Source organism: Phycodurus eques, chromosome 5 (genome assembly GCF_024500275.1).
Source record: "Phycodurus eques isolate BA_2022a chromosome 5, UOR_Pequ_1.1, whole genome shotgun sequence".
In the NCBI taxonomy this organism is placed as follows: domain Eukaryota; kingdom Metazoa; phylum Chordata; class Actinopteri; order Syngnathiformes; family Syngnathidae; genus Phycodurus; species Phycodurus eques.
Window position 1 is genome coordinate 16,240,937 of NC_084529.1, and position 18,009 is coordinate 16,258,945.

The window sequence follows — 18,009 nt, forward strand, 5'->3', positions numbered from 1 at the left end:
ATAGTAAAATATGGACAGCGGGCCACAAACGGCCCAGAGGCTGTAATTTGGACACCCCCGGTTTATACCATACATTTACATACACTGTTCAAGTGTGAGGTGCCTCAATTTGTCCGACTTCCAACATGTTGTCTTTTCTCTTCCTGATAATCGGAGTGACACTCCAAGATTCACCGCCACCGTCTTTATCTTCTGCTCAAAAGCTGCGCTGATATCATCTACAGGGATCTGTTCGTCATTACAGTGGTTTACAAACCTGAATTTCACAGACAAGCTGGGCGACACTCTTCCCTGCATACCCGTTGAAAAACATACTTGACAAATATATTCATACACGAATCTAAATGCCCACAGCAGTGAGAGTTCAAAATTCTATTTTGCTTAATGTCCTTCTTAAGAAAGAAAAAAAAAGATTTGCCAAGAATGGGGTTATGAAATAAGTCCTATTAACACCATGCGGTAACACAGATGTGAGGTGCTGCTAATAGTTTAAAAAAAGAGTCAGAAAAATCCTTAACAATACAACACTTTTATTGTGAATATTTTATATTTGCACAATAATCAACACCATGTTATAAATATTTTTTAACCTTTGTTATTTTTCTCTTTTATACAGTAAATAGTGTACAAATGTATACAAAAATGTATTCAGGCTATAGTCAAGTTCCACAAAAGAGTAAATAATGTACAGTATGAAAGCACAATCAGATATCATGTAGGAGTAGGGGGAGGGGGGCACACAAACATGCTTTCGCATCGATAGACATGACCCCCTCCGCGCCCTCTCCTCTGGCTAAAACACACGTCAACACTTTGATAAACAGGCATCACCTACACATGTAGCACCAGCAGCTCAACACGAAGGCAAGGTGGAGAGAACTTAAACCTCAGAAGGCATGCACGTGGTCACCATGATGCTGATTCAAATGGCGAGGTAAGGCAATGCTGGATGAACATTGATATTTTGTCCTCTCACGTTCTATCCAGCAGGCCCAGATGCTGACTGCGAGAGCGCTCGAAACACACAAAAAAAAACCCTCCCGGTAACTTTGCAGCGTTTTGGACGCAGAGACATTAAGCCGGCGTCTGCTTCACAACACTATTAATCGAGCAAACAACAAAGAGGTAACAAGCAGGAAGACGAGGGAAGGAGCGGAGGGAAAACAAAGAAACGTCATGTTTGATATCGAGCTCATTCGCAAGTTGTCTGAGTTGGGTGACACAGAGAAAACAGAAAGCGAATTAAGTGAGATGTTGGAGCATGAGCTCAGCTCTACTTTAGGCTGAGGTGGATCCAGGAAGAAAGTGCATTCCTCATCTTTTCTTCATGTTTTGGCCCTTAAAGCGTTCTCAAGAGAATTTAGTGTGAAATTGTACAACTGAAATATTGATTGACAAACATGCAAACACCAAAGGCATGAAAAGGGTGACAAAAAAGAAAAAAAAAACATTGTAGGGGGGGGGGTTTGGGGGGATCCCCCGGGCTCCCGCAGTGAATGTTATTGATTTTAACATAAATTAAGCAATCTGGAAGACTCTGAAGAGTACAATAAGGCAATATAAACACATTTTATTCACGCAGAAAAACATTTATTTACACCGCTCAAGTACATGTTGATGTACAAATTTAGGATTAAAATTAAATTTGCCTCATTTCTTTGCTTTTTTGTTTTGGCCTCCAACTTGAGCCATGCCCAGTGGGTGTGTGGGTATGCACAGTCAAAACTACAACAAAACATCTGCAATTTGCACGGTGTTTTCTCAAGTTATAAGTGAGCTGAAATATCCACGTTTGGGCAGACAGTGCCAGACAAATACTACAATACATGAAAGCTGTTGTTTTTGTTTGTCTAAATGTAAACACGACGAGTTGCGCGCCGTTGCCTTCATGGTAATGACAACCTTCCCAACATGGGCGCCACGTAGGCACGACGATCAGCCGGGCTGGCTTATCTAGTTTTAATACCTATGCCCGGGAAGCCCAATAGAAGACGTGTGAGGTCATGTGACTTTCTTGCGTCGTTTCATTGGTGAACTAGACTTAAACGTTACTAGCGTGTAAACAGGATTGGAGCAAACACCGCCAATGTGGAAGTCTAAGTTGTAGTCTCGCTCACAAAATAGTTGATAAATAAGCAATAATTGATAAATAAAAGTAGCGACCGACATTTAGATCATTGTAATCGTAAAAGTACTGTTACTTCTTAACAGCAGAAGCGGCGGAAGTGTTTTTTCTGGTCTCGTCAACTCTTGTGATTTATCCAAAGCCGGTCCTGAGCGCACAGGCGGAACCTCAGGCCGATGCGCCAGCATATTAGTCCGACACGAAGTAATATTCACAATTACATCCGTGTGTGGATGGTGGATGTGTGGAATGGATCTAGCTGCCAGTGTTCAAGGAGTACGAAACTGCCTATGACGACAGCGACGGTGACTCATCGGATCTGTACGACTCACGGAAATGGCCTATTTTGAGTTCAAAACAGCAAATTTCAAAGGCGACTGATTTTCATGTATGGATTAAGCACTGTTTAATCAATTTGGCAGAAAAATGAGCACCACAAAATAATGTTCTGAAACATTTTTGATGTTCCAGGCAGTGCAGGATTTATATCATTTAAAACAAAATACAGTTGCTAATGATTGTTCCACTCCAGTCCTTTAGGTGGCAAGGCTGCACATTACAGTGGGTTTAAATTCACTTGGCCCCAATGCAAGTGGACTATAATGGGGAGGTAAATGCCACGATCTGCACCAATAATCTTACAAGGTTTTCCGTGGTCCATGCCCCACTTCAGTACACAGTTTTATTAAAATGTGTCTGTGCATAATTCCGCTAGCTAGCAAACTAACTACAATCCAAAACCAAGAACGTGACTTAGCCATATTCACCACGGCCAACACTTTAAAAAATGGGTGTAACACCTTTCTTGTATTTCTGTCCATCCGTTTGTTAGTGTGCCATCTACCTCCTGGTTAATTGGAAGAAAACTGTCAGGCTGTACCATTTTTTTTATTCTGGACGGTGATCGGACAGTTCCATTGGTGACACAGACCATGAAAAATAAATCTGGATCCCCAGCAAAATTATGGGTTTACTCCAACCAACAAACCAATGGAGATCAAAATCTGATTTTGTGCTTGGATGAGGTAAACCATTGCCTTGTGCTATTCACGGTTGCAGAGGTAATAAAACCATCAAAAATGCAGATTTCATAAATTACTTTTTCTGTGAAATCATACTAAAGTCTCTTGAGAACTGACTCATGGGCCACATGGTTTAGACTAGTGATTCCCACCCAGTGTTCTATGAGAGATCAGTAGGTGTGACACAGGTAATTCTACTGACAAATCGCTTCTTCAGTTCCACTGCACTAAACCAGCTCGGCTCCACTTGCCTCACTTCACTTTGGGGCTGACAAATTTGATTCCAGAGGCGACTGAGGGCAGCTGCAGCAAAGTGGAGACTGTGGAGTATAAAGCTGCATTGTCCAAAACGAAGGCACAGCAACAGGGTGAATTCACGTGAGCATTTTTGTCATTTCAACACAAACGGTTGGATCCACAGCTGAGCAGAAACTGGAGGTGGTACCTTGTTTTTGTCAATGGCGAGTGTAGGTACTGTTCAGTGGAAAAAGGGGAATGTGAGCTAAGATCTAGGCACTGGGTGTTCAATGCATCACCCAAACAGGACACCCAAAGACCAAAAAATGGGGATGCTGTCTAAGCATGTCAAAACCCAATTCTGAGGGATTTAACGGTGTTCGGTTTTGGTGTTGTTTCTTGATACCACGTAACGCTTTGGTGTCAGACTCATGGTACAGCAATTCCAGTTTGCAAATTTACCAACAGACGTTTTAACCACGGCGTCGCACGTACTACCGGGTGGCAAGAGCAATCTCTGATGGCACCACTAGTAGTAACCAAACCCTTTCATGTCATTTGACCAAGGAAGAGTGATTGAAAAAAAAAGGTTAATGGCTTGAATGATGATTTTAGCCTTCTTTTCTACCACCGTGGTTTGAATGTGTGACCTGTCAGTTGGAAAAAAAAAAAAAAAAAGGATGTTACGTGAGGTAAACTGCTTCCAAGGGAGATGGAACGGCAGCCGTAATTTACAATTTAAAGGTAAGTTTATTAAAAATAGACATGGTGCAAACTCAGCTATACTAAGCATGATCATTGAGGGACTGGTAAGTCGATCACTTTTTACCACCCAGAAGTGCCCTGGTGCCTATTATTTACAAACATTATGAAAAGGTCTATTGGCGATTTTTTTTATCTGCCGTTATTTGCTGTAAGACTTTAGTGTTTTTTCTTTAACATCCTAAAATGCCACAAGATGGTGTCAAATTCTTATCGAAAGAGGAATTGGTCTCAACGAAGTACAATATTTCAAGTGATACATACCGACTGACAAGCGTTGTATGTCAGGGAGGAGCTAAGTTTAGCTTGGGTTGCTCGTAAATGGAATTTTCGCCCACATGTGCATGTACACACGCAGTTCAGGTATATTTTTTTCAAAATCAAATAATCTGTAAGACATTTATTGTTTCGGGTAATGTAAGATGAGTTTCAAATGCTAAAGTGTTTTGGCATCATAGTTGGTGGTATATTGACGGTTTCAGCAAGCACATTTTCTGGGGGGGTTAATTACACGTATTTTCACGTTAGGGCTCAGATTACTGTATTGTCTTTTGCTTGATATGAAGCACACGCCGCAACGATACAACACTGAGCTGGTAGCTAAATGCCTGATGAGCAGGTACAGTACATTTTTAAGATACTCAATAACAACAAAAAACAGAGGAGGGGGGGGTTACTCGCCCTTCATACGCAGTAAATACAAACAATACCTACAACTACACAAATCAATGCTGTCAGTGAGCACACAGTCTTCGAAAAGCAAACATAATTAAAGGGTTTGGTTGGCGCTTACCCTTGCACAGGAGAATTGTTCGGGGTACAGCATGAAAACCAGCTGAGCAGGGTTATCGTTGAAAAGGAAATGCGAGGGAAATGAGCAAGAAACCTTTGGCATCGGAAAATGAAGACGCCGATACTGTGAACAAAATAACACCGTGTTTGCAAATCATCTGCATACCGTCCCGTGTGGCGTCCTCTGCCCTCCTCGTGTGACATGAGACCTTTGCTCGGTGAGAGCGTTTTCACTGTCTCGTTCTCCTCTATGAACGCTCATAGTTGGTTTGTGCGTTTACAGGCGTCACGAGCTTCGCGAAGGCGTGCCGAGCCACAGCAACAGAAGCAGCTGGACAACGAGCGTGGCCCGAAGGCTCGGGCTCAGGCCGGTCCCTCCACCGCAATCAGAGTCGTCTTCCTGCGGGGAAAATCATTCAGCAGTAAAAAACACAAACAGTGTCAAGAAAAACCTGTTCACTAATGAAAAATATTCCGCCGAAATTGTGTGGGAATGAGAGAAAAATGTAATTTAAATGAAATTAGGGGATGATGGAAAGCAAATCATAGTCAATACGGTGCAAATATTGGACTCTTAAAGAGGACATATAATGGAAAATTTACGTTTCATTTTGTTTGTACTTTAAAAAAACATACAATAATCACATAATTAAATAGAATGTAGGAAGTTGGAAGTTGCAAACAGCAAGCAATGGTCTAGTTTGTGCAATGGCGTAAGATTATGTAATTTTGTGGCATGCTCAGTTACAGACATGCTTACTGTTTTTCCTAAAAACCTAAACAAAAATAATGGCTTTACTACTGCGCTAGCATAAGTTAGTGATAGACAAATGCTCTGAAATCCGGAACCCACAAGAGGGAGACATTCAACAGTGACGTGTATCTTTAAGGGAGGGGCAGGAGATGAAAGATTACAACTAAGTTGTTGGCTTCAAAGGGAGTGGTTGGCTGTTTGATGTGAAAACAGTTTGTATGTGGAGAGTAAAGTGACATGACTGTATTTTTTTAATGCGCGATGGCTTTAGTTTACTGCTATCAACTACCAACTACGAAAGGCCTGCAATGCCCGAAAGTGTGGACTGTAGTAAAATTGTTTTTTTTACCTGTGATTGTTTATTTTTATGCTCATTCCAGCAGTAACCACGGCCAGATGTTCTAAACAAAACAAAGTTTTAAGGGTAGAACACTGATATAAATCCTAATTAATAACGCATCATTATTAGGGAAAGCCCTTCATTTGTACAAACCCAATTAATTAAAATCTATGAAAAAAAATAATGCTACTCAGTAGGTGCTGCTGTTTTGGTCAGCAATAGAGCTCAGTGAAGTGTCCATGTTTGAACGATACAGTAGCTTCGATCTACTCATATCCCATTGTACTGAAATTAATAATATATATTATGTCCACGCCTCAAATATCTTTTATTATCCCTTTCACCATTTTCTATCATTTTCATGTGATTGTCAGCATACACCTGTGTGCAACTGTAACTATATGTGTGCATGTGTGTTGGGAGAAATTCAGAAAGCTCAGGAATGCCAGCAGCAGACCTTGAAAAGGTTTCGGAGCGGCCTGGACTCAAAAGGCAGGAAAGCCGTGCAGAGCTTCCTCTGTTTACTTTAGTGACACAATCTGTCTTCCTATGAGGAGCTCAGCTAAAAGTAAGTAAGGCAGAGATGGAAAGATGAGAAAGGGCCACTTCCTATTTCCCCTTTTGGGATCCCAGGACACTCACGCAGACATCAAGTGTCCTGATCTAAGAAGTGCTTAAAAAACAATGGAAGGCAGGGTTCACAGATACGTGACCATTTTTTAGACCAAATATTTAGACAGCTTATAAACGCTGTAAAGTTCGCTGGTCATGAACAATATTTTATCCGCATTCCTCCTTTGATTTTGTCGATTTATGCTGATTTATGCAACACATGAACCACATCACCCTTCTTTTTTTCTTCGTTGGAACCCACGTAATGAATTATAATGGGTGTGAACAAAGCAGCTGAAATACTGCTTCCTGAAATGATGCGAAGCATTCAGTTTGATGCTAGCCTAAAGATACAGTAATAGTCAATTTTAATTAAATAATAATAATACAAATTATTATTATTATAAAAATATATTTCATTCGTAATAAAACAAAATCTCAACAAGTTATGGGAGAATATTTAAAACATATATATATATAAATATCTCTCTATATAATGAATATATACATAATAAATGTAAATTAACAAAATTAAACAATTTATATTATTTTGTATTTCATGTTTAATCCTTTTTTTCTTTGGTGTTTTAAAAATATGTGTAAAAATACATTTAAAAAAACAATGTAGGATTTCATGTTTAATCCTTTTTTTCTATGATGTTTTAAAAATATAGGTACAAATACAATTAAAAAAACAATGTAGGGCTACAACTAACTAATAATTATTTTAATAATCGATTACTCTGTCAATAGTTTTTTTAATAATCGATAAATCAGATAAATAAATGAAAGTGTAGCAAATTCACAAACATATATTGATTATGTTTCAGTTTGGTCCATAACATCTCAGAAAATAATAGAAAATATTGATAAATGTTTTCCAAAGGAAAAGCAGATGTCTGCCAATGTCTTATTTTGATGATCAGTCTGCTTTCATGGAGGACTGAAGAAAACAGAGAATATTTACTGTTGAGAGGCTGAGAGATTTGGAAATTTTTAAATTACAAAATGTCTAAGTGATTAACTGATGATCAAAATAGTTGTTGCTTAATATGATACTTGATTAGGTCCTCTAAATATACTGTTACACATAAATGTTTACATTTATTTATATATTTTTTTTATTCATTGATTTATTTATATGTTTGAAATAAATGAATAAAATAAAATACATGAACAAAATTAATTAACATTTGTCCCATTTTTATTTAGTCAATAATTATCTTAACTACTACTACTAATAATAATAATAGTAATTACTACTACTATTATTATTATTATTATTTTACTTAAAGTATTATAACATATTAAGATCAATTTAGGCTTCTAGCTTGTAAGACGTTCAATTCACATTTGACAGCATGTTGTCTGTCACAAGGTGTTGAAATTTGTAGCATGGCAATAAACAAACAGGACCTAAAGCCTATTCACTGGAATATTATTCAAAATCAGTACATCTGGCATAAATAAATAAATATATATATATATATATATATATATATATATATATATATATATATATATATATATATATATATATATTCTTGACCCACCTATCCTACTATGATTCACTAACCCAAAAAACTCAGCAGCAGCAGCAGAATCAAGAGGGCTGAGGAGCGCAGAGTGGCCCCTCTGCTGATTGGACACAAGAGCTCATCCTAGCATGACAGGCATGGGCAGCAGCCAATTGGGGGCAGAATAAAATAAAATGAAAAGATGAAGACAGAAATATTAAGAAACACCAAATGAGTGCAGAGCAAGAGGAAACATGGTGACAAAATACAAATATGGACATAAAAGAGGAGTTGATGTAGTGACCAGACATTGTACCCAAGGGCTGATTTAAAAAAAAAAAAAAAAAAATCAGACAATGAATGACATTCGTGAAGAATTACAGCTACTGTAAATCCGTTTTGTCAGCATACAGCCACTGAGGGCGGTGTCTTACATTTTCATTGTTGTCGAAGCACACGTCGGGCCCTTTGCGGTATCTCGGGTTCTGGGCCAACTCACATGGATCTGGACCTTCGGCTGAACACATTGTCTTCAGGAAAACAGCTACAATGTGGTGATAAACCAGAATGACATTCCGAAAACTGTAAAGTACAGTACATGGACATATGTCATAGCACATATGTCATGTTTGGTGTTAGCTCAGTTATAAATATCTTGCTCAGTATGAATCATTTGAAGCTTCTGCCTGTATAGTATGTACCAATGAGTACAATACAAAAAAAGTTCATTGGGGTCATAATGTGACCCGCAATTAAAAAAAAAACAAATACTAATCCTACGAGAATAACTTCGTAATTCTGACCAGTCAAATTTTCCAACTGTTTTCTCAACATAGTTTTTACTTTTTCCCCAAAAAAAAGCAACTTTATTTTTTTAAGAATATAGTATTTATTTTTGGAAAAAAATATTACTTTATTCTCTTATAATCTCAGTTTTATTCATGTAGTACATCCAGCGCTTCGCAAATGTATTAGACCAGCTGTCATAAAAGCAAGAAGAGCCCATTAGGCATCATGATGTCCTTTAAATGCAAATTCTTTCAATTTCAGCAACCGGCACGAGTTTTATAATAATGGAAATGTCTTTTAATGTAAAGTTAATGAAGCACTTTTTCCACAGTTAAAATACAAAGTAGAACAAATGGAAAATAGATGTTTTATATTGACTGCTGTTACTTGGCTGAGCAGCATTAATCGTCTCCGTCTTTGGAAAGTGCATTTTTGATAAAAAACAAGATAAGAAGAAATCAATTACTCGCGTCGATTTTGCAAAATCTTGCAAACTAAAAACAACAACAACACAAGAAACAACTGACAGGGATGAAATCGACCTTGCAACTTGTCAAAATATCGGACATAATCTATGAAAATATTATTGTTATGCCCTTCTCAGAAAATTCTTCTCAGACAAAGGTTGAAAAAAAACCCCAGATCTAATTATCGCGACACAGAAGGCATAAAACAAACTAACAGACATAAACACACAAAGAAAAGGAGTGAACGCAATCTTGCCACCTCTGAAAACATGGGACATAATTTCTGCAAAATAAATGATTGTTATGCCCTTCACAGAAAAACGTACTCAGACAAAGGTTGAAAAACCCTTTCTGGGTAAGGATCTAATTACCGTATTTTCACGACGATAAGGCGCACTTAAAAGTCTTAAATTTTCTCCAAAATGGACGGGGCCCCTTACAATGTGGCGTGCCTTATGCATGCACCAAGTTCCAACATTAATAAATGTCCGCTTGCTTTTTTTTTTTAAGCATTTCCTGCCGACACGCTGCTTACTCAGAGGAAAAGCGGACGTGGCTGAGGACAGGGGTAGGGTGCGTGAAGGAGGACGCTAAAGCCACGCCTCCAGTAGGTATATAGCGCCGGGGTGTGCATTGTGCAAAACAACAAAGAGACATGTTTACAAAACACAGTTTAAGCTGCAAGATGTCAGTTACGCGGAGGAACATGGGAATCGAGGAGCCGCGAGAGAATTCAAGATCAACGAATCCATGGTTCGCAAGTGGAGGAAGTAGGAAAACGAGCTTCGCCAAGTCAAGAAGACGAAGCTGAGTTTCCGCGGAAAAAAAAGAAAAACAAAACGTGGAAACAAGGCGAGGTGGCCCAAGTTGGAAGACCAACTCGAGCAATGGATCAATGAGCAAAGAACAGCCGGGAGAAGCATCTCAAGTCACCATTGAGTGCAAGTGAGGAAGCTTGCCATCATCCGGGAGGCTTGACGAAGGAACTCCAACCGCTAGACATCCGTGTAAACAGGGCGTTCAAAGTGAAGTTGCAAGCGGCGTAGAAGCGATGGATGACAGATGGCGAACACAGCTCGACTAAGACTAGGAGGCAGCGCCGGGCGAGTTACGCCACCATTTGTGAATGGATTGTGGATGCTTGGGCTAACGTGTCTGCTTGCACTGTTGTTCGAGCTTTCGTAAAAGCTGCCATCCTTTCTGAGGAGCCGTACGGCAACGAGACTGACTCGAACCTGGTGTGTTTGATTGAGAACTTGCCTAGCTGTTTATTTCGGATACAGAAGATGAGGACTTTGATGGATTTGTGGATGAGGATTGATCAAAAAATAACGTGAGTACATTGTTAAATACTTCAATAAAGTACAACCGAACTCAGTTTTGCTCCCGCTGCCTTTTTAAAAACATTGGTTTAGCGTGCATGCATGCTACCGTATGTTTTAAGCTAGCGTATGTTTTACCATGCCTGCGCCCAATAATACGGTGTGCCTTATGTATGTGTTAAATACAGAAATAGACCCCGTAACTGAGACTGCGCCTTTTAATACGGTGCGCCCTATGGTCGAGAAAATACGGTATGTTGACACAGAAGGCGTAAAAGGAAAAACTAACAAACTCAAAATGACATAAAATGGGTGAACCCAACCTTGCTACCCAGGGAGAAAATTCAACAATTTATGAAACATGATTGATTGTTATGCCCTTCTCAAAACAATATACTCATACAAAAGTGGTTAAAAAATAAAATAAATAAATAAATAAAATAAAAAAACGCTGGGTAAGGAACTGATTATCTCGCCACAGAAGGCATAAAACAAAACTAACAAGACAAAAATGTTGACAGTGCCCAAGCGAAACAAATGTCAGGGAACAAATCACAGACACGCAAGACAGCGAATCACATCAGGAAACAATAAATCCGACTTAACACAAAGTAACACAGTCGAAAACAATCACAAATAAAAGCACAATCGAGACTAAAAGCTAACAAATAGTTCTAAACAGGATAATCCCTCCGTGTTAAACTGTGCAAGGACCATTACCTTAGTGGCAAGAAATGGGCCCTGTAGTGACCCAGTGGTATACGCCCGCGATGACACCTTTATTGTTAGAGCAGCAAGAAGCCACATTTAAGCCACATCTGTCAAACAGATATCCTGCCTACATTTCAACACACAAGTGCACCTCTGCTCTTAACCTTAATTCAACTTGATGGCAGTGTGCAGGCCAAAAACAAAGAAAAAGCCAATCTGCTCGTAACGTGAGAGCGCCTTTCATACTCGCCGCATCTGGTTTACTGCTCACCCGCAGACGCTCGGTGGGGACCCGCTGGAAAGTGCTTTGGCGTGTGTCCTTGGACGCTGACTTTAAAGCTCTCTTGTCACAAGGGGTGATAGATGGAAGGGTTCGGGAGTAAAAAAAAAAAAAAGGAAAAAAAAGCCTTGTCACTCTCATGTTGACTATTTACGACTTGAGTGAAAGGATACAGGGTTGTTCGGCCTGTCGCAGAGGTCTGGGGTCGCATGACAAACACGTGGCCTTGGCGTCGGTGATCAGGAATACCAGGTTGGTGTTTGGCAGTTTCTCCCCTCGATACATCCTGACGAGCACACGGAGGTGACGCAGTGTGATTTTAGAAGGAAATTATACAAAACGTTGATAGCTGTGGACCCTCCATTGTGTTTGTGGACATTGTGTGACCTTCAATTTGGTGGAATTTGGATGAAGGCCAAAAATGTATAAAGGTAATCTAACATCAACCTACCCATCCAGTCATCCAGCCTTACCTTTTCTATCTATCCATCGACCTACCCATTCATTTGTCTTCCCGCTATATATCTGTCTATTTCTCTCTCTATTGCTCTACCCATCTATCTATCTATCTATCTATCTATCTATCTATCTATCTATCTATCTATCTATCTATCTATCTATCTATCTATCTAGCTATCTAGCTATCTATCTATCTATCTATCTAGCTAGCTATCTAGCTATCTATCTAGCTATCTATCTAGCTAACATCCTAACCTAACATCTACCAACCCATCCATTTGACTTCATACCATTTGTCAGCCATCGTCAATGCATCATCAATTTTTCTACCGTTGAATCGATCATCTTTCTGCCAAGCAATTCATTCATCCACCTACCCATGTATCATTCAACTGACCTTTCATCAATGCGGCCACCTTATGTTTCTATCCATCCTTATATCTAATCATCTATTGACCCATCTCTCTACCCATCTATCAAGTGTACTTATCCATCTATTCATCCATTGTTATCCACCCATCCATTCATCTATCTGCACAACCACAGATGTGTCCATCCATCCATCCATCTATAAATCTATCCCATGTTGTCACCTTTAAACATGATTAACTTTGGGTAGCAGTGTATTACGTTCCTAACATTCAAGCTAAGCTTTTTTCCAAGTTGTGCAAATATGTATTATTAGTAGTTCTGCTATAATTACAGTGATTTACTTTATGAGCTGCTATGTAATCTAAGCAGTCCCATTTGATACATACTGCTTAGACCCATGCAGGTGTGCATGTGGCCTCTCTAAGCTGTTCTCTTATTGGACTTTTTATGGCCACCATGAGCCTTTGTGTGTGTGCAGCCGTTAACATTGGGAACCAGACACGCGGGACCCATAACACCGGGTAATTACAGCCATATTTAACCCCCAAATTGACACAAAAGAAGGTTAGAGCAAAGTAAATGTGCAGCAGCCCGTGAAGATTGGTGAATTTGAAGCAAAGCCAGAGACTGGGGGAAGTCAAACAGATAAAAGAACATTTGTGCTTCCCCCTGCAGTTCCTGTCAGTGACAGATCAAGGTCAAATGTGTCTGATTGGAACTTGTAAGAGAAGCCGCCTGAAGTAAAAACCCAAAGAGGCCCCTCAGGAAGGCAACACTATTCCTAACATATCCCTACGGATCATTAAACAGAAGGATGTGCTGAGAAAAGATCTGAGCAAGGGAGGGACAGCTTTATAGTGTCATATACGCTACATTCACACTTAGATGAGAAAGCTGATAGTTTGCGGGGGCTCATGAAGAATTAATATACACAGAGCGTACTCACAGGAATTAACAGACATACCTGGAACAGTTTCCACAGTCGAGAACCCCCGAGTAGGATCTTTCATCGTTGTCAAAGAAGTACTGCGTCTGCTCCGTGATGCAACTTTCCTTAAACATGGCGTCGGGGATGTCCTCGTCGGCTGACTCCGCTGAATGAGTTTTGCACAAGGAAGCGTTTGTTCTAAACGTTTGCCGCTTCTCGGCTCGGTTCTACGACTCCCATAGCCACGGTCAGTTCTCCATTATTATGTACTTATTGGCATTTGAACATTGGCCACGGTAAGGAGACAATAACAAGGTAAACCTTTGTTTTCTGTCATTTTTAGACAATAGTGCGACAATGACAAAATGTGCTCGACCAATGAGAGTGGTTTTACATCACCCATTTCATATCTACTCAACAAGCTAGAACAAAATACTGGTAATAGTTCATCGTAAAACCTGACAATACCTGACTTTGCCAATGGATACGCATCAATAGCAAGTAAGATGTGTCTAGCAGGTAGTGGAAAAGGGCATTAAGAGAAAAGCGGAGAAATTGTAAATGGTTGTGTTGCTCACCTGCCTCTAGGAGGTTAGGGAAAATGAGGCCATAGAGGAGCTGCTGGAGTATGGACCTAGACAAGAAAAAATATTTTGTTATTCTAGTTTGACACCCACAGAAAACGTCTGTCTGGACCTTCAGGACTGGATTTCACTTGCGTTAAGGGCATTTTAGTCTATAAATTGGCGAGACCTGCCACTTTTACAGCCAAGGAACACACTTTGGCCATTTTTGCTGTGAAAATCATTTACACAGTCCTTCGATTGGTCCAGAATCTATAGCACAAATGCACTCACCAGGCAGCAGTGGAGGCCCACCAGCCAACACTGAGCAAGTCTGCTATGGTTGGCTACAGAAGAAAGACATATATGGAGGTTAAAACCCTTTAAGAATCCTACCAAATGGCCATGCAAATCAAATGGGCAACCAACCACAAACACGGAGCGAGGCCCCGCCGCAGCCTTGCTGTCTTTCTCGGGGTCACAAACAGACTGGTAGTCGTAGGTCTTGTTGAAGGAGTACAGAGAGGTGTTGACCAGGTTGATCATCAGTACAGGATCCACCTCGCCAAAGAACTGACCTATCTGGACACACGAAAGGCAAACTGAGTTCGGGAAACTTTTAAGCAGCTGAACTGTGGCCTTTGCATCACAGTGAATCAGTTCTCAAGAAAGTGGCATCTGCTTTCGTGGCCAATTTGCATGGACTGTTCAGTCATATGCAGACAATCCTTTTAAGGAGCCAGCTGTCAACACATCTCTGGTGCATGTAATGGAGTGCGGTATTGCCATGTCCTTTCCCTCTCTGCTCAGTTCTGCAATGTCAGATGTTATGCAACAGTATTATGTTCCTTCCATGGCCTCAGCTAAACCATTTTTCTTGTTGAAGAGTAGTGTTTAAAGGTTATTATAGCACTCCTATTGTGTACATTGACAAAGACTTAAAGTGGACTGATGAGCCACTGGATGTTCCGTTGCTTTTTCATTGCCGAGTCAGAATCAGAATCATCTTTATTTTGCCAAGTATGTAAAAAAAAAAAAACACACAAAGAATTTGTCTCCGGTAGTTGGAGCTGCTCGAGTACGACAAAAGACAGTCAATTGACAGAGAAAACTTTTGAGACATAAAGACATTGAGAAAAACAGTCGCTGAGCAATAAAAGTTTGCTAGTAATCTGCTAATGCCGGTACAATATTTATTTACTTATTTTTTGACAATTGTGCAAAAAGGTGCAGCGTCCTCTCGCAATTACAGCATGACTAATATAGCAATAGTCCAGTGCAATGACCATTGTGCAAAGGGCGCCGAGACTTCAAGGAATGTTCGCAGTTTAAAGTGACTAGCAGTGCGATAATCTGGGACAATGTCAATTGTGCAAATGTTGCAGATACCCCTCAGTCAGTGTGCAAGTGGTGCAGATGCTACTCTGGCATGAGTGGCCAGTATTGGTCAACAACAAATATGCAAATAGTGCAGCGTGGCGAGACTACTACAGTGAGTGCACCAGTAATGTATAATTGGCCCGACAGAAATGTGACAACGAACTCAAGACAAAAAGTGGCAGCATGTTGCAATGGAATAAGTTAGCTGTTTAAGAAGTTGAGGAGCAAGCGGGAAGAAGCTGTTGGAATGTCTTGATGTATACAAAACATATCACTGATATTTCCGAGCCACTGGCCTTTGTTTGTTTGTTCTCTTAATTAAAATAACATTGATAACCAACAAAGCCCTGATGAGAGAAATTTAAACCAGAGGGTCTCTAGTTTGGTGCCAAACAATTCCATCCATCCATCCATTTTCTGAGCCGCTTCTCCTCACTAGGGTCGCAGGCGTGCTGGAGCCTATCCCAGCTATCATCGGGCAGGAGGCGGGGTACACCCTGAACTGGTTTCCATCCAATCACAGGGCACGTACAAACAAACAACCATTCACACTCACATTCACACCTACGGGCAACTTAGAGTCTTCAATTAACTTCGCATGCATGTTTTGGGGGTGTGGGGGGAAACCGGAATGCCCGGAGAAAACCCACGCAGGTACAGGGAGAACATGCAAACTCCACACAGGCGGGGCCGGGCATTGAACCAAGGTCCTCAGAACTGTGAGGCTGACGCTCTAACCAGTCGGCCACCGTGCAGCGCCAGACAGTTCACAACTGAAAATGTCTTTGAATGAGTTGAGTCGGTCCCAAAATATCAGCATTGGAGATGTTACAAGAGAACATTTGTAGCCTATGTGGTTAAGAACTGAAATTCCAACCACACATAAAGAGAATGTGAAGCCACAAAATCAATGCTATGGTCCAGCTGATAAAATGACAAATCACACTGACTGTGCTGTGTACAGATCTCCTACACTAACAGACTTGAAGTGCTGAAATTCTTGATCCTTGGGAGTATTTTGCATGGGAACTGCTTTACATGATGAAAATAAATGCATAATATGTCTCCTTTAAGAGCAGGAACATGCAGTATGATTGACAAGAAACATTCGTTAGACCAGTACGTGTACTAACATTGGACTGTAGGGAGCGACTGCAGTCTGTATTCAGTATCTCAGTGCGAGACGCTCACCTCCACAAGGGACTCACTTCAATAAAGCATCCCGACTGACAGGACCTGAACTTTGATCATCCTCCTGCGTCTGATGTTGTACTTTAGTAGGGGCACGGATGAACCTCCTTCCTACAGGAGCTTTGAAAGGAGCTCAGTGCACGTGAGCAAGCCGTCTTTGTAACTTAGCACGGGTCCTCTGCCTGACCTTGGTAGGAGATTGATGCAGTCCCGCGAGATATAATAGTTGACTTATAAAGTTTCTGATTTCACCTTTCCCGACAATGTGGCTAAATGTTTCATCGCGTGATATTCTCTCATACTACTACCAAGATAACCGCTAAAGATTTTTTACTAGATTTTACACGGGATATATACACTCCACCTGAAATTGATGAGGATGACTAATCTGGATATAACACAGTAAAATGAAACTCTTCCATGCAAAACTAGGAATTAACATTGCATGCAAATGATTGATAGGGTCTGACTTGATATCAGCTGCCTTCATTTTGACAAAAACAACTCCAATGTCTCATTTTATTAGATATTATTTTTTAAGCAGTGCTATAAATGTCATAAAACTACATGTACATGTGTCTTTACTTTATAGTAACTCACCAAGCTAATGTAATCATCCTGATTGGACATGAGCAGAAAGCCACCATCATCCAGGATCACACAGTCGACATGCTGCAGAGAGGCAAAATAATTTAGATTCAAGCCACAGAAATGTGTTGTAATTTTTTTAAATGCATTGTTGTACCTTGTCATTCTTCAAACAGCCACAGATCTCATCTTTGCACTAAAATAAAGAAACAAGCAAATTTAGTGCTAATGGCTAAATGCGTGAACATTAACACTAGTAGATGTATAGGACCATCTGAAACATCACTTACATTCTCTTTAAGTGTGGCATTCATGAAACTGTTCATCCAGAACGTGACATTGAGTTTCACTCCCACCACTACAAACCAGACCAGAAGCAAAAATACGGCATTACATTACTAACGAACTGCAACAAGGTATTTTTTAATGATTATTTTCTAACATTTTCTCACGACAAAATTCGGTGGTAGAGTGTTTATTTGATCTTTGCATCGTGGTGAGGGCAGCGCGGTCAGCTAGTGATTAGCACGTCTGCCTCACAGTTCACCCAGAAAATTGATGAATGGAAATTGTGTTGCTCATTTTGATGTTGGTCGCGATGGTGGTGCTTGGAGAGCTATGTATATTTTTAGGTGGTACTACTTGGTGTCAAAAAATGGACTGTTTGACTAATTACTTTGATTTTAAAAGTAATACTATACCACATATCCAAGGCAATTGAGGTTTGGAGAGGTAAAAAAGGGTGAATATATAACTCATTCGACAACTGTCATTAATTCATGTTATTTTATCAATGAA

General features: G+C 40.2%; 1 protein-coding gene across 6 annotated transcripts in view; it reads right to left on the reverse strand.

The window, feature by feature from the left end:
• Positions 1 to 513: 513 nt before the first annotated feature.
• LOC133403146 (voltage-dependent calcium channel subunit alpha-2/delta-1) overlaps positions 514 to 18,009 on the reverse strand; it is a 90,042-nt gene continuing 72,546 nt past the window's right edge. For 3 of the 6 annotated variants that reach the window (XM_061677757.1, XM_061677758.1, XM_061677755.1), the window contains 11 exons: positions 17,502 to 17,569; positions 17,369 to 17,407; positions 17,224 to 17,295; positions 14,482 to 14,634; positions 14,347 to 14,399; positions 14,068 to 14,123; positions 13,526 to 13,655; positions 11,904 to 12,016; positions 8,596 to 8,678; positions 8,221 to 8,305; positions 5,230 to 5,338 (listed from right to left, as the gene is read on the reverse strand). In XM_061677757.1, coding sequence (XP_061533741.1) covers positions 5,325 to 5,338; positions 8,221 to 8,305; positions 8,596 to 8,678; positions 11,904 to 12,016; positions 13,526 to 13,655; positions 14,068 to 14,123; positions 14,347 to 14,399; positions 14,482 to 14,634; positions 17,224 to 17,295; positions 17,369 to 17,407; positions 17,502 to 17,569 — 866 coding nt within the window. In that variant the 3' untranslated portion in view covers positions 5,230 to 5,324. Of the gene's footprint in view, positions 5,339 to 8,220; positions 8,306 to 8,595; positions 8,679 to 11,903; positions 12,017 to 13,525; positions 13,656 to 14,067; positions 14,124 to 14,346; positions 14,400 to 14,481; positions 14,635 to 17,223; positions 17,296 to 17,368; positions 17,408 to 17,501; positions 17,570 to 18,009 lie in introns of all 6 variants that reach the window. The other 3 variants (XM_061677756.1, XM_061677754.1, XM_061677753.1) reach the window with 1 other exon arrangement.